The following is a 24,686-nucleotide window of genomic DNA, read 5'->3' on the forward strand; positions in this document are numbered from 1 at the left end:
CAAATAGCAGCTTTTCAGGGCACATATTGCCTCAGTAGAGATGAGATTGACACTGTATGATATGCTTAACACTTTTCATCATGAAGCCTGTATTCATTTTCTTGTAATTGGGGGTCTTGTGTGTCTTTTAAAATATAGAGCGATGAACATCAGGGAGCAATCTTTTTTTCCAAACTGGATAGTACAGCAGTAGGGAATGTTACTCTTCAATTAGCCCCAAACTGTTTGCGTGTATTGTGGTTTAGCTGGTGTAGGAGATGACAGCTGTCATTACAGGAGGGAACTCTTGTTAAAAATCGCACACTCAGTCACTCAACAACCCCCCGGCTTGACAAATTGTGCCCCTCGTGTTGGTCCCCTTTCCACCCGGGCCACACACAGACACCCCACACATTACTAATTACCGTAGGACTCCACTCAAAACAAGTTCAACAAGTTCTACAGGAAACCCAGTAGGATTGTATTATATGAACATTTTAAGTTATATATTACAAACTCTGGTTTATCTTTCAACGGTCCATCCTCTGCCGCAGAACAAAAACTAACCTCCCCCTTTGAACTTCTTATTTCTTTGCATCAGTACTTGTATCAGCCAATTTAGATGGGTGCTAGTTTTGTTATCCAGATGTATACAAGTAAGAACTTGTTCACATATACTATGTATTGTTAGTAACTGTAGATACCGTAAATGTATGCTGTTTTCTTGTTCGCAGATGATGAGTATGTTATTTAGGCTGCTTGTACACAGAGTCTACCAAACTATAGATGTAAAAGCACCCTTAAGGCTCCTTTCGACTACAAGAGCTAAGTAAACCATGCCATGCCGTGTAACGTATTTCACAGGTACGCTACGGCTGGATTTCAGATAAAGTTGTCAGAACCTAATTTGGGCCCTGCTCAGGAGGTAACCCATGTGAGGTGGTGTTGCTCTGAATTGGTAAAACATCTTAGCAGCTCTACAGGTATTATTATTATTTTTTTTATTTTTGAAAATGTATACGTATATTTTTTAATGATGTACCTCCCCCTTCAGAGGTGGTTCTGGTTATAATGGAAATGTAAACAAACAAAAAAACAATCGCAGAAATTCACAGGTTCTGGAAAGTTTGAGGTTATGGCAGGTTCTGGGTTTGTGGGTAACCCTTCGTAGTCGAAAAAGGCCATTAGATAACATGTTGTTTAGACAGATGCTTGGTTGGATGTTTACTTGGTATCCTAGTTACCTTTGAATCACCCATTGTTTTTCTTTGCACTTTATTTACTTGACCACCTACCTTGTCGTTTGTTTAGTGTTCATGCCATTTACAGTACCCCGATCTTGCACTTTGTAATTCACTCTGGATAAGGACGTCTCCTAAATGCCTAAATTGTTTAATAAGTAACTTAGTGTCAGCTATGTTATATACAGTATAGTGTATGAACTGGATAGTTTTGAGGCACAGACACCATATACAGTATGTGTGTATGTGTATGTCATACAGTAGTACAATCTCCAAGAAAACTGTCTTGCTTATATAAAAGATCTGTAAGGAACTGGACCCCTTTCATTTTCTAACCTGGGACTCTAGGTTGATCAGTTCATATAACCAGTACTTAACTAACAGTTGTTGAGTTGATGAACTGAATTGCGCTCAGTGTTGAAGTTGGGCCGACGGGGTTGCTGAGTTAATCTCCTACCCTCTTCAATTGTGTTGTATAATTTAATCTCGGTTCCAACATAAAAAAAAGAAAGAAGCAAATGTACAAGCACCGTAACAAAAATGTATACTGTAAATAGGTTCATTTTTATTTACAAACTAATATACAGAATACAGACACTGTGGGGTAGCGAGACAATAATGGAGGATGCAGAAAGAACAAATATAAAGCAGAGAGTTGGGAAATCCAAGAGGAGAGGAGCAGAGAGCAGAAACCTCTCAGTCGTGGTACATTTTCAAGACACAGCTTTTGACAACACCCATGTATCTGTCCCATATAATCTGATGTCTGAGAGAGAGATAGAGAGAGAGAGAGGGAGGGATGATGAGAGAAAGAAAGAGGTGGAGAAAGAGATGGAGTGATGAAGAGAGATGGAGAAAGGGATAGAGAGCAGGGGTGGAGAAAGAGAGGGAAAGGGGTGTAGATAAAGAGCGGCAGAGAGGGGGTAAAGAGACAGATGGAGAGAGGGAAAAAAAGAGAGAGGGGGAGAGACATGAGAGAGGGAGAGAGAGAGAGATGTTAATAAATGCATCAAAACAACTGACAAAAGCAGGAGATGAAAATTTCTTATGATGAAGGCGTGGTGACGTTCATAAAAATGAAGCAATCTGCTCATTGGTCATAATGGGGGGTGTGTTGTGTGATGAATATGTCTTTGTTGAGAGTGTAGTGGTGCAGGGTTGTGTAAACCGTTAAGTACATTCCAGAGTGGGCCAGCAAGAAACAAGGTAACTTCAGTGTAGCAAATCAAACGAGAGATAGGGTGACACCCACTGGCCAAAGAGGCACATTATTGTCAGCTGGCATTAGCGAAAACCTGTCCTTGAAGGTCTGGGGTGGGCAATAGATATAACCTATTGTGAGCATTTGATTATTATAGGTGAAGATTTTTAAACATTTTCAAAAGTTAAAAAAAGAAAAAACCCAGCAGATCTAAAAGCTTGCACCGTGTCATCACCTTGCAATACATTGTGGGCTTGTAGATCGGCTGTTTATCTATTTTTCAAAATAAGGCTTAAGTAGGTAAGAGTTATGGACCAAATGCTGACATTCTAGTGTATACATCACCATATTGTCACATTTCCTGTGCAATACAACATGTACTTGCATTAAAATGTCATATGTTTACGATCCATCTCTGCATTCATATGTCATATCTTCGCGATACGTCTCTGCATTAAAATGTCATATGTTTACGATTTCGCTGCATGTATCAGTATAAGTGAGTGACAAATTATCCCCTCTTGATTCTTGAAATTGGAAAATTGGAGAGCACTAGGATTCAGCACCCAGTCTTAAAGTTACTAGATATAACTATATAACAGAGCATGTTTCTTTTCACAAACAGTACATTGGAGAATATTCACTTCCACTGTATGATCTTCTCTCGAGTACTGTTTCACTAACTGGTCTTGCGCAGGTGTGACGACACTCAAGCCCTTAGAACAATTATATATGAGAGCCATGATAAAAAAACACATACCATCACGGTACCATCACGGCAAAATCCTAAACATATATAGTTTCTTTATCTTTGATAACTGGAAGCTCTTTAAACAGGCATGTGCCGTGTATAAAACTTTACATGGTTTATGCCCCGCCTCCTATGGGGGAATTTATAAAACGGAAGCCCGACAGGGGCACCGGCACAAGGGCCGCCACCAGAGGGGATTGTGAGGTGCAGTTCAGATGCACAACCTTTGCGCAAAATTCCTTTTCAGTTCAAGGAAGTGCTATTTGGAACAATCTACCCACTAACACAAGAGTGTCCATCCTTTACATCTTTTAAGGTCCAACATTTTTTTTTTTAATAGGCTAAAATGTAGGTTTTTCTAGTATTCTTGGGTGTCCTTGTATTTTAGGCCTTTTTTAATGTTGTTTTTCTCTTCTGTTTTGTACCCTTTTGTAATGTTTATATTTTTGTTTGGGGACTACGGATGGAAATTAGCATTCTTGATAAATCCGGTGTATTTACACTACATTTTGTATGTAATGTTCATTAATATCCGCTGTCCCGTTCAAATAAACTTATAAATAACATATAATATCTCCAAGCCCTACCTTATCTGAGCATTTCACCGTCTCATAAGTGGATACATTACTTTTTTAGCACAGAGGGCTTATCTCTGAGAACTTACTTGAATGTGTCGAGTATGTGTGCAGAGTTGGTGTAGTGAGTGAGGTACAGTTTCATGTCTGCGCCTGTCCATCTGTCCGAACGGCAAGGCTCAATAAACTGAGAGAGAGAGAAAGACACAGGGGAAGGGAGACATTACATCACACTGTCTCATGGGTGGCATTAAAGTCAGCAGACCTTGCTACCATGTGGGGTGGAGGTCGCGTGGGCAGCTGAATGGTTGCTCTTGTTTGGGGGACCAGGGTTTTAAAAACAGACAGATGTACCTTTTCCACCAGGTCGATGAAGAAATCTCGGACATCCTTTGTGTTTGTTAACTTGGCAGCAATGTTGACAAGACCCCTGGAAAGATTCTGAGAGGACAATACAGCATTTGTAGCAAATGTAATCATTAGAATGATGCTTGAGAAAAAAACGAAATGTCTGTATTCAGTGCCATAATATTTACTTGTAGTAGTGAATGACAATTCGTTTTCTGGATTATCTATCTTTGTTCAGACTGCAGGCAAATTCAATTTGTTTCTCAAATCTTTAGGACTGACTTTGACTATGTTGTTTGCAAGTGATCAGATCGGATTTGAACATTGTGAGGTTGTTGATCAGCTATTTTTGGAGAGTAACATCAGACGACAAACCATAAATCAGGCTTCAGTTTGAACATAGGCCAAAAGGTTGCGATGTTTCTCACCTTAAAGTTCGCCTCCATCTCAGTAAAAGCTTTAGTCTTTCCTCTAAGAGCTGTACAGACCAGACTGAACAGACAGGACATAATTTATTAGACTTCACATAATCCAAAGCAAGAATTATAATATAAACTTTCAACTTCCATGTGGCTCAAAGTATTTTTTGCAATTTGCAATAGAATAAAAAAGAGGTGAATATTACAAAAGAGAAACCTGCACCTTGCATGCTCAATATAACTTATGTCTTGAGCTTATGTCACCTTTTGTGCTGATCCAGTAGGTCCTTGTCTGTTATTAAGATTTTCAGCTCTTTCAGGTCATGTAAGAACTCCTTGTCCAGATCAACGTCCATGTCTTCTACCATGTTATCTGTCAAGAAAAACTCCAGTCAAACACTTAATGGGTTCAAATTCTGTGCAATATTCTCTAAATGCACTACCATATTCACTGCAACATTGTAGATACATTCTGTAGATGCAGTCATCCGATGTTAGATCTGTACATTATAGTTGCTATATTTGTGTTTGTTCTGATTTACTGTGTGAAGAACCAAGACAGCTGCCAACCAAGCCAATATCTTTGTATTTTCAAACATACTGATTTCAGATTTAACCAACTTGACAAGTTGACTAACTAATGCTTCTTTACAGCACTGGTCTGGAGGACTGAGCTTCAGTTTATGAGGCTTTTAAAACAGGGGTGCCCTCCAACCCTCGCAAATCCTCATTAGAGACCCATTTGTTCAGGGACTGGCAAAACAACCATTTATAGTTTTAACAGAGCAGAATGTTATATTGCTGTCTGGAGGTGAGCTGGTGAAATGGAGAACATATGTTGTTCAGAAATAGACTTATACTCAATAAAAAATTTGACCTGGCATAAGAGTGTGAAATGAAGACCAAAAGCTCTGCTTTTAACTACAGTAGTATACATACTGGGTAGCACAGAACAAATTGGTTTCATTTGCCTTCAGTGGACTTTGATATCCCTTAATACTAGCAAGACCTCATACTTATTCATGGCAATCCCAAAATTAACTTGCCTCACCTACGATAGGACAGAAATACACTTTACTGGAGACCAACTAAAACTTTGCAGGAGCCTCCGTCTGCCCTTAAAGCCACATACAGATACAGTACACTGCTCTAAAAGGAGCTTCATAAACAGTTTACAACAATCAATCATCATTTATTGGGGAATTCTACCCTCTTTCTCTGTGTTGTAAAGGAGCAGCAGATGGCCACAGTGTGGCAGAGAGGTCTCACCAACAGCTCCCACGGTCCAGTTGTTGATTAGCTGTCCTGCACAGAAGGCAAAGTCCTGAAAGGTGAGGTACTGGAGCTTTCGTTTCCCCGTCTCAAAGCGATTGTTGGCAAAGAACACAATGGCAGCATAATCCCTGAAATAACATGATAAACTTAATATTGCACTTTTAAAACAATTGTTACAAAGTCTGTGAAATTTTGTTTATGCAAAATAGAATCCGCAAGCAAAAAAAACAAAAACATCATCGTGCATCAACAAACATGGGGAATTTGATTAAATAAATTTGAGCAAAGCGGTTCCGTAGTTCTCAACTCTGGTTCCTGATGACCCAGACTAGTATGAGTTTTGTAATGAATTACTTTCACCGGCTAACCCAGGTCTAAATCATTCCCTGTTTAAACCGATAGACTGACAACCAGCAGTAGTCTCCTTCCCCAGGCGCCAAGTGACCACAAGTCCCAGTCTAGCTGTGGCTCAAATAACCAGAGTAAGTCCTACAGCGGACATTACCTGGCCAGTTTGTCAGAAAGCAGAAAGTGATGACGGATGTTCTCCACCAGGGGTCCCTTCAGTTCCTCCACAACTTTAAACACACGCTTGAAGTTGTCAAACTGAAATAACAATGACTAGAGTTTACAATGATGACATGTAAAGTATGGTTACTTGTGATATTAAAAAAAAACCACAATAGACAGATCTGATAAAAACTAAAATAAAAACTAAAACAAACCTATATGAAAGGACTGTAAACTTCTAAATTGATACGACCAGTCAACATTTAGAACATTGGTCGTTTATAGATTGGTCAATCATGGCATTCAACGGTCTGTTATTTCTCAATAATAAAATTGTCCAATCCGGTGTGCCATCTGCTTCCAATAATTGTACTGACATTGTCAACCAGTACACTGTAGGTGTCCTCTCCGACACCTCGGTCAAAATGTCTCTATGGGAGAGTAGGGAGCTTACCTACAGCCACTGCAGATGTGCTAGATGTCCTACTCTACCATACAGATTGGTTAAAATAATGCAGGTATTTCTCACTATACATTTGCAAAAACACATTAAATTTGTCTTCTGCATTTAATATATCCTATTAGGAGCAGTGGGAAAGTGTCATTAATATGGCGCCTGGGGAGCAGTTAAGAGTCTTGCTCAGGGACACTTCGACACTTCGACTCAGACTGTAGCTTGAAATCAATGGTTGGTGTCAAATTATATATTTTGCAAGTATCTAACCGTATAACAAGCAGGATGATGTATAGTGAGAAAATAACCCCCCCCCCCCCCTTTAGGGTGAAGCAGGACTAATGTGAAGCTGTCATGGTTTATTTTAGAATAATGGCCGCCTCGCACCGCTTACACCGCTTACACAATGACCGCCTCACTGTGCATCATCCCTTACATAATGACCACCTCACTGTGCATTACCTCTTAGATAAATACACCCTCACTGTACATTACATATTTACAGGTTTTACCTGACGCCTGCAACTCTTCAGCGTTATGCCCGTCTTCGCGCTGACATCATCCAAGTCTTTCTTGGTTCCTTTGGAGAGTTTTTTCCCCAGAACCTCACGGACAAACACATCATCAAATGCATAGTACCTATACAAAAAAAAACGAACAAATCACGACAGGGAGAGTTTAGGGTGTGTATAATGTACAAATTACTGTATGAGCGAATGGGAGAAGAATTACAAATCACACATTACGGTATACTTGTAATGTTGTGTCTTGTACTTTCATATTGTTGTGTACTGTTTTGTAATACTGTATGTTTAGCGCATTTACAGTCATCACCATCAAAGACCAACAAATATAACATAACATGGGGAACAAAGTAGGTTTATGTTTAATGAGTAGTACACACACACACACACACACACACACACACACACACACACCTCTCTATGAGCATGGCTTGTCGATGGGGCGGTATCTGGAACAGGAGTTGGTTGGCCAGTTTGGTGGGGCTGTACAGGAGACGCTCACACATCTGGAAGGTTCTGTACTGGTCCATGGTGTCACTCAGCAGAACGTCTGCACTCGCCTCCCAGCCATCCAACACCCCACCCTCCATACGCACCTTCACCGCATCGTTCACTGAGACGAAACACACACTTTACACATAGTCACTGACAGAGTCTGACCTCTCATTACTGTAGAGCCCATAATCAATTTGGACATGTCTTAAGGCGCTTTTCCACTGCATGGGGATACAGGAAGAGTGGACACCTGGCTATCTTTTCCAAAATGTAAAAAGATTAAGAATTTGGATAATGGTCTTAAGTAAAGTATACATGACTTGAACATGCACGGTACATCATTATCACACCTAAATTCACTCTTCTTGTTACTCTGCATGGTACCGGTTCTCTCGACTTAACTCGCTACTAGCTTTTGGTACCACATACTTTGGTTTACTTTCCATTGCAGGTAGCCTTTAATTAAACTGGTCTTCATAGCGTCAACTCCAACTACACCACTCTGCATAGGAGAGCGCTAAAAGGGTAACCCGAAAACCATATCCATTTCACCTGTAGACTGTAAGACTGTAGAGTCAAACAAAAACAGGTTCTGGTAACCTTTTAGGTGAGAAATTTGCCAAACGGTTGCTGTCAACACACTTCAGTCAGACGTATTTCCCCCGGAAACGATATTTTACAGATTTACTTACCTTTTACATCTAACCTTCCGTTTAGACACTCAACCGGCTAGGTCTTGCCCAGCGTGTGAAGTTGTGTAACCTTGCAAAGTGGATGTTTTTTTGTTATGTTTACTTAACCCCTATACTTCATGTGATGAATGGCAAAAATAGCTGATTACCTCACAACTGTAATGAGCTTTTTGCTATTTTTTTACTTATATATATATACATATATATACCGTATATATATTTGATTGGCCCTGTAGGCCTAATTACATGCCCAAAGTGTGCCAGGGTGTATGTGTAAGTGTTAATTGGTATAGATACAGTACACACAAAAAACTGGGGGAGGATCTTTTTCGGGACTAGAGGACCCACTGAGAAAGTATGCAGTGATCAGAGATATATCATCCATGTTCAGTTCATATACCTGTGTAACCATCCAACCACAGCCGATACACTTCTTCATCCATGATAGTGGTGTTACCCACGAATACATCAAGCTCCACCGCCATCTATGAAGGAAGTAAATCATATTCATACTAGTTCTATAGTTGCAACAAACATCAGTGATATAATAACACTCAGGTACTAGACTACACTAGCCATTTGCTAGTACAGAAATCCAGTGGTGGAATGTAACTAAGTTTAAGTACATGTACTCAAGTACTGTACAAGTGCAAATTTGAGGGATTTTTAATTACCTGGATTATTTTCAATTTTCAGTACTTCTACTCCACTGCATCTCAGAGACAAATATTGTACTTTTTACTCCACTACAATTATTTGGTAACTGGTTACTTTATAGATTTTGATTATTATTACAAAACATACATTTCGGCCATAACAGAGTATTTCTACATTGCAGTATTGATACTTTTACTTAAGTAAAAAAAATCTGAGTACTTTTTCCACTACTGCTGCTAAACAATAATGATCAGGGACGATTTCTCACCGTGTTGTTGTCAGTGCTCACGTGTTCCAGATATAATACAGATATAATACAGGTCTAAAATACAAAACCGAATGGCTAAAATTTTCACTTCATATTTCATCTGAGTTGACTACATTATTCCCATGGCCAAGCTGCTAGCTTACCTTAGTTAGCCTCTAAATAGCCAATGTCAACTGTAAATAAATGAAAAGGACAACCAAAGCGTTAGCTAAGATTAAACTGTAGGGCGACAAATAGAATAGAAGATTGTCACCTTTTAGACGCGTTTAACATTAACACACTATTACTGTGTAATAATGACTGTCTAATGAATGACTGTCTTAATGTCAACAACAGCATCAGTGTTGCCAGGTTTTGCGGGAGAAACAAGCAACCAGGTATAGGAAAACAAGCCCAAAAGAAGCAACTTAAGCCACACGAGCACTTAGTTTAAACCTATATGCATCGGCTATTTGAAAATCTTGAAGAAAATTTTGGGGGGGGGGGGGGCATTTTAACAACACAAATCTTGTATGGGGCGGGGGTCCCTGTCATAAAATATTTTCAGATGGGGTCTGCACTGCAGACAAATACATATGAATTTGGGGGTCCTTGACATGAAAATGTTTGACTGGTTTAAACAACATTAGGAAACAAAAGCCAAAAAAACCGCAACCCCCACCAATATTTACAAGCAACTTTACAGAAAAAGAATCCCAAAGTGGCTTAAAATAAGCGGACATGGCAACACTGGCAGCCATGCACTTCCGGATGTTATACCGACATTGGTGTCCTGTCCAATCGAGGTCATGTGACCAAAAAATCAAACGTGAAAAAGCTGTATATTTTGTATAACTTGGAAATAGAACACAACATTCTTCAGTATTAATGTGATGCAATTACAATAAAATAACAATTCTACCAGTTTACCGGACATATATTAAAACTTAAAGATGCAGGTGGTTTCATCCTCTCCCTCTGACAGCGGATTTTGATAGGTCACCAATTGCGGTGTAACTTGTATAATGACGTAAAAGGAAAGAGGCTTCCGCACATGATTGAACCCAAAAAAGACACAAACATTCAACAAAATGTAGTTGTTTTTCGTTTATATTACAAGAGAACAGCAGGAAATAATTATTTGTCCAGGGCTATCTTAAAATATTACTCGAGGTTATGGAACAGTAAGGAAGCAATATGAGTTTGGAACGGCAATGATTTATAACTGGTGCATTTTATTGCCAAATGCAAATTGGCATCATGTGGAATATGTAAACAAGAAATGACTAAAGTCATAAAATAGCCGCCAGCGGCAGGCTTTTTTTTGCCCCAATCTGCAGCACAAAATGTAAAAGTGGTCTTTAAAATGAAATCTCAGCCATTCCAATGCAACCAAAATAACTCAACAGAGAGGTTCATCGGTTGGCTACCAATATAAAGGATGTGTGTGTGTGTGTGTGTGTGTGTGTGTGTGTGTGTGTGTGTGTGTGTGTGTGTGTGTGTGTGTGTGTGTGTGTGTGTGTGTGTGTGTGTGTGTGTGTGTGTGCGCGTGTGTGTCGCAATGTACTTGTGTGAAAGTACAATAGTATTGGTATCAAAATGTACGTAAAGTTCCAAAAGTGAAAGTACTAAAATGTTTGAAAATAGCAGATCTACAAGTAGGTATTATACTTGTAGGTGTGAAATAGGGCTAAAGTGTTAAATGTATGTTTTATAATGTAATGCACAATATTTGCCTCTGAGATGTAGTTGAGTAGAAGTAAATTAAATTTGTATCAGCAACAAAAATAGTTAGCCTAGCCTACTTATGCTTAGGCTATGAAAGTAAAGTGCAACCCTAATCCTAAGTGAAACCACCTTTCAGGGTGAAAATGGCGCAGCCTCGCTTCTCCATCTAAACGTGCAATACAGGGGAATCCGCAAAAGTGTGATGTTATGTGTCACGTAGGCTGACTAGGCTCTCTTGCATGAGTGAAATAAGCAGTCAGTTCTATGAAAACAAAGCCAAAAGAAGCGACTAGGCTACATGAGCAGTAGCACAGACTAGTACATTGGCTATTTGAAAATAGCATATCTACATGTGCGCAAAGTGTTGCATTCACAACGCTTTTTGAGCTTGTAGATCGGCTATTTTCAAAAAGATCTTGAAAAGAAAAAGTTAAAGAATATTTGGAATATATATATATATACATATATATATATATATATATATATATATATATATATATATATATATATATATATATATATATATATATATATATATATACAACTTATTTCAACTTAACCACAACAACAATATCATTATGTGCATGCAAATATGCACTGAAGGGCAGAGCAGATCACTCACTCCAGACCGTTCTTTGCGATCCGGGGCGACCGTGTTTAGGGGCGAGGCAGAACGGCACTGGTCGCTCACCCCAGACCGTTGCGATCAGGGGCGACCGTGTTTAGGGGCGAGAGATAGTGAGTTGTGGCTCGTTGAGTTTTTCGGAGCCTCAACATGTATGTTCGTCTGTTAAGAGGTGTAAAGTAACTAAGTACATTTACTCCAGTAAAGTACAATGATTGTGAGCTTGTAGATCGGCTGTTTTCAGAGTATTTCAGACAGTATGCGCGTGTGTGAGTACTCTGTGAGACGGTGATTGAAACACACGTTTCCTTTGTGCTCATCTTGCGCTAATGCACGCAACTGTTGCGCCAGGTTGTATTGTTGTTGTTTCGCATAAAAGCGTGCATCTGTTGCCAGTGGGGTGCTCCTTCCATTCCGACATCTCACCACTCCGACTAGTGGCTTCCGCGTGCGGTTAGGGTTAGGGTTAGGTATAGGGTTAGTCAACGTCGGAAAGGCGACATGTCGGAAAGGAGAAATGCACCCGTTGTCAGTCAACAACACAGCCAGGCTCTCCCCAACTCCTTTCGCGTCTCTACTCTCTACTGGTTTGGGTGCCTCGGAGGCGAAAGGAAAACTCGCGTGCTCAAACATGTTCATGGACCCCCAGATTAATATGTATTTGTCAACAGCCCCCCCCCCCCCATCTGTTTTGAGCCAGGGAACCCCCTTCCCTGCGGGGACGGGCGATGTGAAGTCGTCGAAAAATAAATGTTCTAAGTAACTAAGTACATTTACTCAAGTACTGTATAAGCGTGCATCCGTTGTTTGGCCGCTATTAGACCTTTGCAGTCAGAGGTAAGGGGGGGTGGGAGGACAACTGCCCGGCGTGCCTGCGCCGCGGTGCTGATAGACTCTGTTGGCGGTGCTGCGAGGGGAGGCGGGTGCTGTAAACGACGGCCGTCCATTGGCTAGGACGGCCGTCCATTGGCTTTAAAGTAGTGTCTCCCCATTGGCTGTGAAGTAGTGAAGGACAGCCAGGACAGCCAATAGCAAAAAAAGTGTTGAATACATGTCGGAAATCTGTCGGGTCAGAGTCAGAGTGAATACAGAGCCGCGCTTTCAGCTGGCGGCTAAAAAAACTCAACTGTTGTCTATTTTTGCATGCTTTCTCTGATGACTTTCATTGTTGAATACACTCTTATAGTCTTGCACACCATGTTTTTAATCAAAAAACCTTTAACCACATGATCACACACGAACCCTATGTATTCACATCATGTATTTTGAGTTGAGAAATGCAAAAAAAAAATGCAAATCCTGTCTGTCTGTCTGTCTGTCTGTCTGTCTGTCTGTCTATCTATTATGCATGTAGTCTTTCTTGCCACAGCATTTTGTGTTGTAGGAACCATTATGGATAGCAACAGGCACCTGCACCTCATTGTTTAGTATGAAAGTATGAATTATGAATTACTCTTTTCCAGACCCGGACAATTAGGAAATTAAACTAGTTTAATTAGTGAAACTCTTGGAAAAAGTCTAGAAGTTTTGCTCAGGATGTGCGCCAAGAAACTGACATCAGCAGCATGGGAGAGGCATCATTGTTCAGTCATCTGCAGGGCAAAAAGTCTCACTGCTAGTGCTTTGAGGTCACTGCCGGACAGTGATCAAAAGGTCAAAATCCCAACAAATAAACACTTGCCTTAGAAAACTGAATTTTTATTTGCGAAAAAGGCAACACGCTGATTGAACCTCTAGCCAAGGAGGAATTTTAAGAGCATCACTAATTTAGGGGAAGCGCATAGTGTCCGCTCCATTAGCCTAGGTATCCCTGCTCGTTTGTTGGTTCTCCTTTGTCTTGCAGGATCCAGGTCAAGGTGGAGGGTCGTCATTAGCCTCATGAGCCACTGGGCCTGGTGTGGTTTATAATAAAAGCCCATCTCCTTCTCGTGGAGGCCCTCTCTCTTCCCTTGGCCCCTCGCTGTTTTTTTATTTTATTTCCTCACATTTCACACATCCTTACATGCACACATAATTGTCCTTATTTCACACCCGTAGACTTGTCTGGTCTCCCATTGTTGTCGCACCCAAGGATCCGGGCTGTGACAAATGGAGGCTTTTCTCATTCCTAGTGAACCTGTTGTCAAGTTGTAGCGTGGTACTGTGCGTGCTGTTTTTGTGAATCGGAGGTGAAATCTGCTGGTTGGGAGACATTTAGGAGTATAATAAGTAGGCTGTTTTTAAGCTTTGGATTAATGTAGCAGCTATACTGGTTAGCAAATTGCTTATTTGTTTTGAGAGGCTGTTTGTATCACCAAGCTGTCTTATGCGAGTGATTTTGTGGCACTGACTTCTGATCTTGTGTCGTGTCTGTAGTAAATGGCATTGCCATTGCTCTGTCCCTGTGCTGTCCATACCAAGCATGATAACTATAAATATATTGTTTTTAAAATCTTTCCAACTCAAGTGGATGTCCACAGCACACACCACAACTATTATATCTCTTGAGACAACTTGTTGTGATTCTGCACTATTTATAAAATTGAATAATGATGACAGTGGTGAACAATACATTTATAGTTATCTTGCTTGGTGTGGAAGGCGGGTTCCCTTTGGAATTTGTTTGGGAGGTAAACGAGTGTGGTGTGAACGTGGCTGGAGCAGTTGCCTTAAAGGGGCTACACCATGAATTTCATTTTTTTTTTGGTTTTTAGTATTTTTTGGGCTCCCCAGTGTCTCTTGTACCCAAAAAAATATATTTTTTTAACATTCAGTCATTCATGCTCATTTCATGGATTTCCTGAATGGGCGTGTCTGAACAGGGCATTTCAGAATGGCTGTGCAAGTGATGTCACTTGCACGGATTTTGCATTGACGATGGCCAGACAGAATTGCTCAGTAGCTCCCCCCTGCCCAATAGGACGTTTTGGTATTGCAGCTGAAAAAGCTTGGAATGACAGACAGTCAGATTGTGAGAAAAAATATCTGGATGTTTTTTAGGCTTACAACCTGTTTAAAACGTATTAGGGGGCAATATTTATATATAATATATATTTTTTTAATTCATGGTGTAGCCCCTTTAAGGGGCATATCTGAAGCTGCAGGTGGGGCGCCATTTTATGGTTGCTTTACTGGGCTATTGGGCTACAGTGCAGAGCCACCACAAATACCACCTGAAGACTAAGAGGGTGTTTAGTTAATTTCTGGACAGGCATTAGACAGGCACTAGGGCTGTGGTAGTGTTTTGGTTGTGCATTGGGACAGTTTGAGCTCATAATGCTGCAGGCAGTAGTTTTAATCTAGGCCAGGTTAGCCTCGTTCCCAGCCTCATCTGCGAAGAGAAAAGCCTGGTCATAACCTAATGTATAGAATGTCTAGGGGCGGAACTTCTGTTGTACGTATTTCTCCCGGAAACTATATTTTTCAACCAATCATAACACTTGTTTCATTCACAGTCCTTCACCTTTCCCCTCTTCAGTCCCCCATCCCTAGGTCTTGGTCTTGCCCAGCGTGAGGCCAGGTCAGGACAGAGGTTCATGATTAGCCTCATGAGCTACGCGTGGGTCAAGTGTGTTTTGTTTTGTTTGCTGCAAACATTTCACACATCCTCCTTATATTCAGCATGCCACCTCCTCTCGAGCAGACTACACTCTTAAGCCAGATTTTCTGGACTGACGTTGCCAATTAATACCCTGTCGACCCTGACCACAAATCTCAATAGTAACCTTCTGTTGATGTCACAGGTCTCCTAGGAGGGTAGGAGTACTCTCTAGTCACTATTTGGCCGGAAAGGTATGGGCTGAAGCCGAAGCTTATTTTGCCCATCTTAATACCATTAAAAATAAATTATCATAGTAGCATAAAGAAAACGTAAGCTCAAACAAAAGAAAATTAACTAACACAAATCTTCAAATATTACATTTCAGAACAAACAAAACAAAAAGAAACAACATTTCGGGTTACATTATCTCTTCAGACGTAAACAATTTGTATATACCTTTTACGAATTTAGTTATAACAATATCTTCTATCACTAGTAGCCCAGGGCAAGATCTTAAAGTGAGGAAGGCACTTGCATGGAGGGCCCTGAACGGCGTGACCAGTGTATGGAACTCCAACCTCCCCCGTCAAATCAAGCTCAGCTTCTTCTGGTAGAGTCTGTTCTCCTCTATGGCAGTGAATGCTGGACGCTGAAGCCAACCCTACAGAAGTCTCTAGACGGGTGCTACACCAGAATGTTGCGTGCAGTACTAACATCAGCAAGAGTGCACATGTTACCAACAAGATTCTGTATGAGGGAATACCAAGGGTGAACAAGAAAATTGCAGCCAGGAGAATGAGACTAGCAGGACACTGCCAAAGACATCAAGAGCTGCCAGCCAGCAAATTGGTGCTCTGGGAACCAACACACGGGCATCGGTCATGAGGACATCCCACGCTAACATACTGTATGTGGATGTACTCAAGAATGATGCAAGAGCGCAAAGTACCAATGAACTGGCCAGATGTACGGTATGGAGAACCGGGATGACTGGAAGCGACGATGGAGGGCTCGTCTCGTCTGATGACGACCTAAAGAGAGATTGAGTCGACTCCATCGGCCATCAAATTAGCGGGGGAAAAAAAATCTCCATGATTTTTTTGCGGTGAACTACTCCTTTAAGGGCATCCCCTCTTTTGCAATCCTTCCCAAGGTTTCTCAAACATCTCTCAGTCTGTTTTAGAGTTTTTCCTCACCCCATCGAGGGTCTACAGACAGGGGGATCATGTGCCACATTGCGCTGGCCGATATTACAGATAATTATCCCTGGTTATTTGTATCTCATCTCAGCATGTTCAATTCCATAACAGCCAGAGGCGAGCCAGAGAAGGAGACATGATTTCCGACCACTCCATAGCAGAGCAACGATGGCCACCAGCTCCTGAGATTACACCCCCACAGGTCTTGTCCTTTCCTGGTTCCTCACCAAAATCATTTAGACTGGAAGTAATCCCCCCACCTACACAGAGATTAATTCATAAATATTTTCTCAAATAATAAATGTTATTTATTGATTGTATTTATTAAATACATCTTAATGTCTTGTGTGACAGCATGATGGAGGAAAATTATGTTTTGTGTTATGTAATAATACTTTTTTGTATGTGCACAAAAGGTTGTACACATGTCACATCTCATGATAGAAACACACACAGCACTCAAACACCTATTTATCTCTTGAGGGCGAGATTAGTGCCAAACCCCTGAGGAAATTATGGCCTCAATGCCACAGTTAATGCCATCAATTATAATGTATAGACCTACTTCTCAATATCCTGTTCCACCCCCCTAGAACTAACCCATGTGCCCGAAGCCAGTTATTTACAATGGCTGCTACAATACTGCCAAGGCGACAGCATGCTGCACAAATAGGCAGGCACTCCCACACGGCTGGGGGAAGAGATGCCTTGGCACTGACGGAACATCGCTGTCTCCAAACAAACAAAGCAGTACTGCTCTCTGTCTAGTATAAAATGCTCACAGCTCACTGTCTGGGGCATGTGATGACAATGTTTTGGGTTGTGCATGAATATGAAAGGCAATGGAGGTGTGTGTGTGTGTGTGTGTGTGTGTGTGTGTGTGTGTGTGTGTGTGTGTGTGTGTGTGTGTGTGTGTGTGTGTGTGTGTGTGTGTGTGTGTGTGCGTGTGCGTGTGCGTGTGCGGTTCCCCACCACTCAGGTCCCTCATTGCTTGCACCACAGAACAGATCACTCAAACACTGTCACACATCTTGAATGGCTGTTATGCAAAGAATGTACAGTACATAGCACGCCATGATAGAATAGTGGAACTCTAGCAACGAACATATCAAAATATCATGCATCCTCGCTGAGAACATACAAACATTCCTGTGTCATTCCATCCTCGTTTTATCTCTGTGATAAGCTAGACAGCTTTACATCTTTGACAGCTAACACACCAGATGTTGTTGTAGTTGATGAAGAGATAGCCTATTAGAGATAATAACCTGCACCTTTGACCCTAGCCTAGAGGAGGCTTTTATGACCAAGGTCATTAAATACCAACCACTCCTACATACCATCTCAGAGCTGGGCTATAGGTGCAGAGTCTGCAGACTATTTGTTTTTATATTTGGCAGCCTAGGACATAACCACAGACTGGTTGTTAGAGGGTTTCAACAACTTGGGAAATATCTGCAAACGGGACAAACCCTTAAATTGTTTTTGATCCAATACCCTGCCTAGTTGATATCTGATGTTCTTGCCTTTTGCACTTTTTCTCATAGCCTATATGCAATGTGTGCGAGACCCTCCCAGCTCCAATGTCAGAAAATCTCGTACATAATTCTGAACAGATGTTTGTCATGTCGAGTTTTTGCTGCCCCACATTTGCTTTGCGAGCCCTTTGCAAGAGGACGCTGCCCTTGGCTGAGGCTCTGTGAATGAAGCAGACCACTGGTTCTCAATGTGGGGTCAGGTGAACCCCAGGGGTCCTTGAGGCGGTTCCAGGCGGTCTCCATTTTAATGATTAATAGTTATAGGAACCAAATAGACGCTTATGGGTCTGTAACTCATAAGCGCATGGGTATTTTACTGTGTAGATTGGAGTGCCAGGAAGAAAAAAATCATGGTGGTCAGTGGCTAATTCAATATCAAATTGTGGGTTGTTGAAATTAAAAAGTCACTGGAGTAGACTGCAGCTTTGGGGTCTGCTTCATTCTTCAACAACAGCAAAGCTACGCATATGTGTGCTCATGTCATGGTCAGCCTAATCTGCCTAGATGTGTGGCCACTGTTGTTTACCTACTATATACAGTATACCATGAGGTATCCCCAAAAGTGTGAACATATGTCAGTCTTCTCATCAGTCAGTCAATCAATCAATCAATCAATCAATCAATCAATCAATCAATATTACATTATCTTGCAGGTTCAATTGTGTCCAGCCGAACAGGCCCAATGGAGAGCAGCAGGTAATAAATAAAACCACTCATTATACTCCATAGTATGACAGTGTTGCTTGGCAAAAATAACTGATGTACAAACTAATATATGGAGATCTACGACATTCATTCAACCAACACATTCTTCACAATAGCCCATCTCTTCATTCATGTCATTTGAAGATTAAAATGGATCATGCTTTTGCTTCTGTGGCCCCTAGACTATGGAACAACCTCCCTGTTGAGGTTAGCTTTTTTCTCAGCTCAATGTGGTTGTCAGAATTTGTTCTATTTTCTTTTACAGCTTCAGTGCTCTATATTTTATTATTTTCTTTGCTATTAACATGTAACATGAAGCCATTCAGAAAATTGCTATAGTAATTACTTGCAAAAAGATCTATAGATATCTAGCCTATTTGTGTAACAAATACCATGAAGTGAGATTATCCTACACAGTACAATCCTCAATGTTGGATTTTACAGTATTAGATCCAATGTAGTCTATATTTGGATTATGAAGGGCAGTATTGCAGTTGATTAATGCTGTCTGCCCACTCTGGATCTTTAATTTATGCACTGAATGTGTGTGTGTGTGTGTGTGTGTGTGTGTGTGTGTGTGTGTGTGTGTGTGTGTGTGTGTGTGTGTGTGTGTGTGTGTGCGTGTGCGTGCGCGTGCGTGTGTGTACACAGATTAAGCTGAATAAATCCCTCCAAATCCCCATCCTCACCCCACCTCTTTCTCTGTATCTGCATGTGTCCTTCAAAGCCAACAAAAGGGGAAAAACGACTCAGTCAACTGTCTTTTTGTTGGACCTCTCAGTGCACATGCACACTGTGCAGCCTCACAGCACCCTGTTCTGTTAACACCCTACATTGTTCAGTGCTTTCTGAAACAATAGAGTCGGGACAGAGGGCGGAAGGATGTGGCTCAATGCCTCGACTTAACACTGCATGGAAAACACCACAGTCACACTTTCCGTCAGTGAACTTTGAAATAGAATCACTGCAATGACCAGGAGTAATATGTGACTGCAGAAAACACGCACACAGACACGTACACACACACACACACACACACACACACACACACACACACACACACACACACACACACACACACACACACACACACACACACACACACACAATTCTATTCTTTTTTATTATTTTTATTTTGTGAAACCATGTTGAGTTGAGTTGAGTTGAGTTAATTAATTATTACAAAATAAATGTTATATTATTATTAGGCCATGCTTATTAAATTATAATAATCATAATCATAATCATAATAATAATAATAATAATAGTAAACATCATCTTTAATGAAGTTTAATTAGGGTGAATTAAATAATTCCAAAGTCATAAGTCAACCAAACTGTTGAAGATGCTAACATATAATATAGCAGCTACAAAGACTGTGGTCACATGCCTTGGGTTTTGTGAGGATGTGAAGTCATCCCACTGGCATTGGTGTAAAGTAACTAAGTACATTTACTCAAGTACTGTACTTAAGTACAATTTTGAGGTATTTTTACTTTATTGGAGTATGTCCAATTTTCAGTACTTTTACTTTTAGGCCTACTCCACTATAAATATTTGAAAAATTATTTTACTAGTTACTTTGTAGATTTAGATTACAAAACACACTAACCACTTCAGCCCTATATATATTTTGGCCGTTTGAAAATGCCACGCATTGTGAGCTTGTGGATCTGACATTTTAAAACTAGTGAAAGGGGACATTCTGCATAATGAGTACTTTTACTTTTGTACTTTAAGTATATTTTGATACCAATACCTTTGTACTTTTACTCAAGTAAATTTTGAATTCCGGACTTTTACTTTTAATGGAGTATTTCTACATTGCTGTATTGATCACAAAAAATGTTAGTACTTTTTCCACCACTGCCCAGTGGATACAGTGTACAGAACATGGCCAGTAGAGGGAACAGGGAAGGAAGTGCCTCAGCCACGCACACACACACACACACACACACACACACACACACACACACACACACACCAGGCATTTTCTCATCCTTTCCATTCGAGTAACAGCCTTGCTTGTTTTCTCTGAGATTTCCAAGCGCGTGTTCGATGTAAATTTTGTTTTTAAGTTATTATTTTTGCTGTGGAATCCAAGAGGGGGCGCGACAGTCTGCAGACCTACAGTACGGTGCATGAACACTATCCTATCGAGCATTTTTTATGTTTTTTCCCCCCTCTCCTCTTTGCACAGGGGGAACTGGTGGTCCAGTCAGCGGTCACAAAAGCCTGGATCGACTCCGTTTTGAACCCGCTGACATTTGTTTCGGAAACAGGTTATTGTCGACCTTACAGGACCGGACTGACTGACTGGCAAGTGGCAACCAACGACCGTTACTGGATAAATTCTGCGAGGACGTGAAAGTGGGATCAGAGCCGAGGAGGCGGACATTATGGGGATGAACAGAGCACGCTGCACATATTTTGACCAGATAACGGCCAAGATGGGATATTTTTATTACATTTTCTGAGGAATGACTCGATGAAACCAAGCCATTTTGCCGCAAGGACGCATTCTTTGAGAATCAATTGAACCGAAGCGGACCGATCTGCGAGGCTTATATCTTTTCTCATCTCAGCGCGTCCCATTTATGATGATGAGACGACATGATGATGCCAGCGACATAATACCATAACATCTGTACACTGTAGTAGCCTACTGTTAGCGGCCCTATACGATATAGGCCTGGTCTGTAGCCTCCATAAATAACATAACATCTGTACACAGTAGTACTGTTAGAGAGGCCCATGATGCAGGCCTGGGCTGGTAGCCTATAAATAACACCCTAGCATCCTGATGATAAGAGACTGACACAGGAGGGGAATAATAAGGACATTATTTTATGCGTATAACGCACAGCCTGCTGTTTAAGAGAGGATTCTAGATTGACAATGTGTTTTACTGGTTAATGTTAGGGGGGTAAGAAGAATATTCAGAGAAAGAAGACCCGTGCGCAATAATAGCTTAAACTAGGTCTTGCATTTTGCCCAGAATGGGGAAAAATCAATTAAGGGCTCACATGCTTTGATTTTGCCTCAAGTAGCTCTACTGTAACCCAAATGATTCCATACAAATCAGTATAAACTGGATGAAGATATGACGCTTAAGTTGTTTTAGCATCCAGGATTACGCGTCCATCCAGCCTTCTTCTATAAGTTGTTTACAGCTCACACACACGGCGATAGTGGAGCCGTCTCAGGTTTAGCATCACCTGCCTATAGTTTTGATAGAAAATGGGGAGCGACAGTGAGATCTTTAACCGAGAACTGTCAAAGATGTCCGACGACGACCTCCTAGCCTGCTCCAAGGAGGAGCTGGTGAGTCGACTGCGTAAAGAGGAGTCGGATAAGATCTCGGCTCTCATCCAGCGAGGGCGTCTGATAAAGGAGGTAAATAAACAGCTGCAAGGACACCTCCTCGAAATCCGCGAACTGAAGGTCATCAATCAACGTCTGCAGGAGGAGAACACGGAGCTGCGTGACCTGTGCTGCTTTCTGGACGACGACCGGCTCAAAGTGAAGAAGCTCGCCAGGGAATGGCAGCTGTTCGGGCACCACGCAGCCAAAGTGATGCGCGAAGACCTGGGGGGTTATCTGAAGAAACTGGCCGACCTGGAACGAATGCAGGACGGACTGGTGAAGGAGAACCTGGACCTGAAGGAACTGTGCTTGGTCCTGGAGGAGGAGTGTGTCAGTAGGAGTGACTCCAGCCCCGGCGGGTCGACCGAGCTCAACATGCCGTGCATGGTGGCCCGGGACCTGGGCGATGGAAGCTCCAGCACCGGCAGTGTTGGTAGTCCGGACCAACTCCACCTGGTGTGCTCCCCCGATGACTGATGATCACACCGCCTCGTTCTGGTCCTAATTAAACCAGGGCTACTACTGTAGGCTAGTGATTTCATTTAAATGAAGATTTGTGGGAGTGGTGGGGACATGGAGGAATATGTCTTAAGTAGGCTGCAAATATAAATCTGGATAAGCTGGTGTAAAAGCATATTGGTCTTTAATGCTGGAAGAATTGTCTGCCACTGGCTGTCTGTAAGTCCAAGGAAATGGAGTATGCCCTTGACTTCACAAAGATTCTTGACTATTTGTATTTACTATTGACTTTTATCAGGGACTGTAGGCCACAGAGACATTTAAAAGGCATTTGCCTGGTGACACTATCTACATTTTTGCATTGTTTCTTTCTTTTTTGTTGTTTTTCTAACAAAGTCCTGTTTGAGAAAATGATTTGTTATTTTCAGTACCCTATTGAAAAAAAAGAAAGAAATTGGAGCAAAAAAGTAGGTCGCATATAATTTCATCTCATGCACTGGACTACAGCCTACAGGGAGTAGACGTTTTATATTGCACTGGACAAAGCTAACGTGATTCTTTAAAATGTGGATCCTAAGATTCACTTCAATCCAGTTTTGAGCCATATTAGTCTACTGAATTCAAATAGCACTGAAATAGCTGAAAATGAAAAAAACAAACAAAAAAACACTTTGATATTGCTTTTGTTAGCAACCCGGTAACTATGTATAATAGATTATGCATTCTCTTCCTCAGGTCAGGATTGGAGTGCCACGTGTGCATGATGATTATCACAGTCTGTGAAGGCATGTTGGCAGATCTCACTCTGAGGCCACTCAGGTTTACTCTGGGCAATGGTTGGTGTTTATGACAAAGAGCCATTCTATTTAGTTTAGGTCTTTGATACCGGTGGTCCTCACTCAGAGCCGATCTGCACATGTCTAGTTCTACCAGACACTTTTGTATCAAACTGGAAACCCTTTGTATCAAACTGGAAGGTCTTTACATTATAATGGTTTAAATGTGGACCTGGAAGGCAAGCTGTTGAAGTCACTTGTGTTTCCTTTTTTTGTCATTACATTGTTGTTGATGTCACAATTAGCATGTCACAGCTAATACACAATTTGTATAATTTGGCAACCGTCAGCACTCTGATATAACTCATGCTTTGTGTTAATTCTGTAACATTAGAGATATTCTCTTTTACATTTTACCTTGATTTATCAGTATTAGCTTACATTATTATCAAATGTGAATTTCAGTTTGAGTCGTATAGATAATGCACATGGATTGGGCAAGAATTGCTTTGATGTTGGCTGTTTTTGGTGGCTCTGCTGCATTGAAGAGCTTTAAATACAGTGGCTGTGACACTTTCCTGTCTTCTGACATTTCTTTTTATAGTTTATTAAGCCTCTCTGGGGTGAAACAAGGAAATCAAGCAAATGCACCATCAAAAACATAAAATGCAGTAGACAACACAGACCACACACACAAAGGCAAGTATTAGTGTTTTGTGTCACCCCTCTCAGGGGTGAAACAAGGAAATCAAGCAAATGCACCATCAAAAACATAAAATGCAGTAGACAACACAGAACACACACAAAGGAAAGTATTAGTGTTTTGTGTCACCCCTGTCTGACTTTGTGTGTATACATTGTTGCATTTACTTGACACCCATTGAATGACTGACTTCTCTCCTTCTTTACTTCGACCTGTGTGTCCTAACCGAGTGCAGTTGATTGATGCTCCTCTCTCCATCAGACGGGCTGACTTAATGGGTGTTCATCAGTTTTATTTTTGGACTCCTGTTTGCACAGCACAGGCATCTGGAGTGGACAGTAATGCTTTTACCCACTTAGTGACACACAGAAGTCCTTTGACTGCAGCAGACATTCTCTCTCTCTTGTCTTGTCTCTCTGCTGAGGAGAGAGAGAAGAGAGACAGATGTCTCTCTCTATTCCTCCCTATCTGACCTAAGTTTTGTGATGAAATCCTATGTACTCTAAGTAGCCTACAGCTTGTCTTATGGAGCGATTCGTTTTGGATAGCTGGAGACAACAGAGAGAACACAGTGTTCAGACATGAGGGTTGTGACCTAGTTACTAAACCTTCTCACCATACATTATTCTGTCCAATGCCCAATACAGTCGGTTCTTGTTTTCTCTCGATCGGGCTTAACCTGCCACATTCTAATTGTGT

General features: G+C 41.2%; 2 protein-coding genes across 2 annotated transcripts; one reads left to right on the forward strand and one right to left on the reverse strand.

The window, feature by feature from the left end:
* Nucleotides 1-1,763: 1,763 nt before the first annotated feature.
* On the reverse strand, nucleotides 1,764-9,720 carry fibpa (fibroblast growth factor (acidic) intracellular binding protein a). The gene is made up of 11 exons (XM_084085602.1): nucleotides 9,390-9,720; nucleotides 8,865-8,949; nucleotides 7,692-7,890; nucleotides 7,266-7,392; nucleotides 6,295-6,395; nucleotides 5,784-5,917; nucleotides 4,779-4,887; nucleotides 4,524-4,587; nucleotides 4,102-4,188; nucleotides 3,837-3,934; nucleotides 1,764-1,986 (listed from the first exon to the last, which is right to left on the reverse strand). Exons 2-11 carry the CDS (start codon nucleotides 8,947-8,949, stop codon nucleotides 1,917-1,919), a joined length of 1,074 nt encoding a protein of 357 aa, XP_083941728.1. The 5' UTR covers nucleotides 9,390-9,720; the 3' UTR covers nucleotides 1,764-1,916.
* A 10,968-nt stretch (nucleotides 9,721-20,688) lies between these two features.
* ccdc85b (coiled-coil domain containing 85B) lies at nucleotides 20,689-23,860 on the forward strand. Its single transcript, XM_084085603.1, has one exon. The coding sequence runs from the start codon at nucleotides 21,924-21,926 to the stop codon at nucleotides 22,524-22,526; it is 603 nt and encodes a 200-aa protein (XP_083941729.1). The 5' UTR covers nucleotides 20,689-21,923; the 3' UTR covers nucleotides 22,527-23,860.
* Nucleotides 23,861-24,686: the final 826 nt, after the last annotated feature.

The sequence above is a fragment of the Gymnoscopelus microlampas genome (assembly GCF_963454915.1).
Source record: "Gymnoscopelus microlampas genome assembly, chromosome: 18".
In the NCBI taxonomy this organism is placed as follows: domain Eukaryota; kingdom Metazoa; phylum Chordata; class Actinopteri; order Myctophiformes; family Myctophidae; genus Gymnoscopelus; species Gymnoscopelus microlampas.

Coding starts and splice junctions, on each gene's coding strand:
- fibpa (XM_084085602.1), bottom strand. CDS start 8,949: ATGGCGGTGGAGCTTGATGTATTCGTGGGTAACACCACTATCATGGAT. Junction 4,588..4,778: donor CTACTGGATCAGCACAAAAG/GTGACATAAGCT, acceptor CTGTCTGTTCAG/TCTGGTCTGTACAGCTCTTA. Junction 1,987..3,836: donor CACATACTCGACACATTCAA/GTAAGTTCTCAG, acceptor TCTCTCTCTCAG/ACATCAGATTATATGGGACA.
- ccdc85b (XM_084085603.1), top strand. CDS start 21,924: ATGGGGAGCGACAGTGAGATCTTTAACCGAGAACTGTCAAAGATGTCC.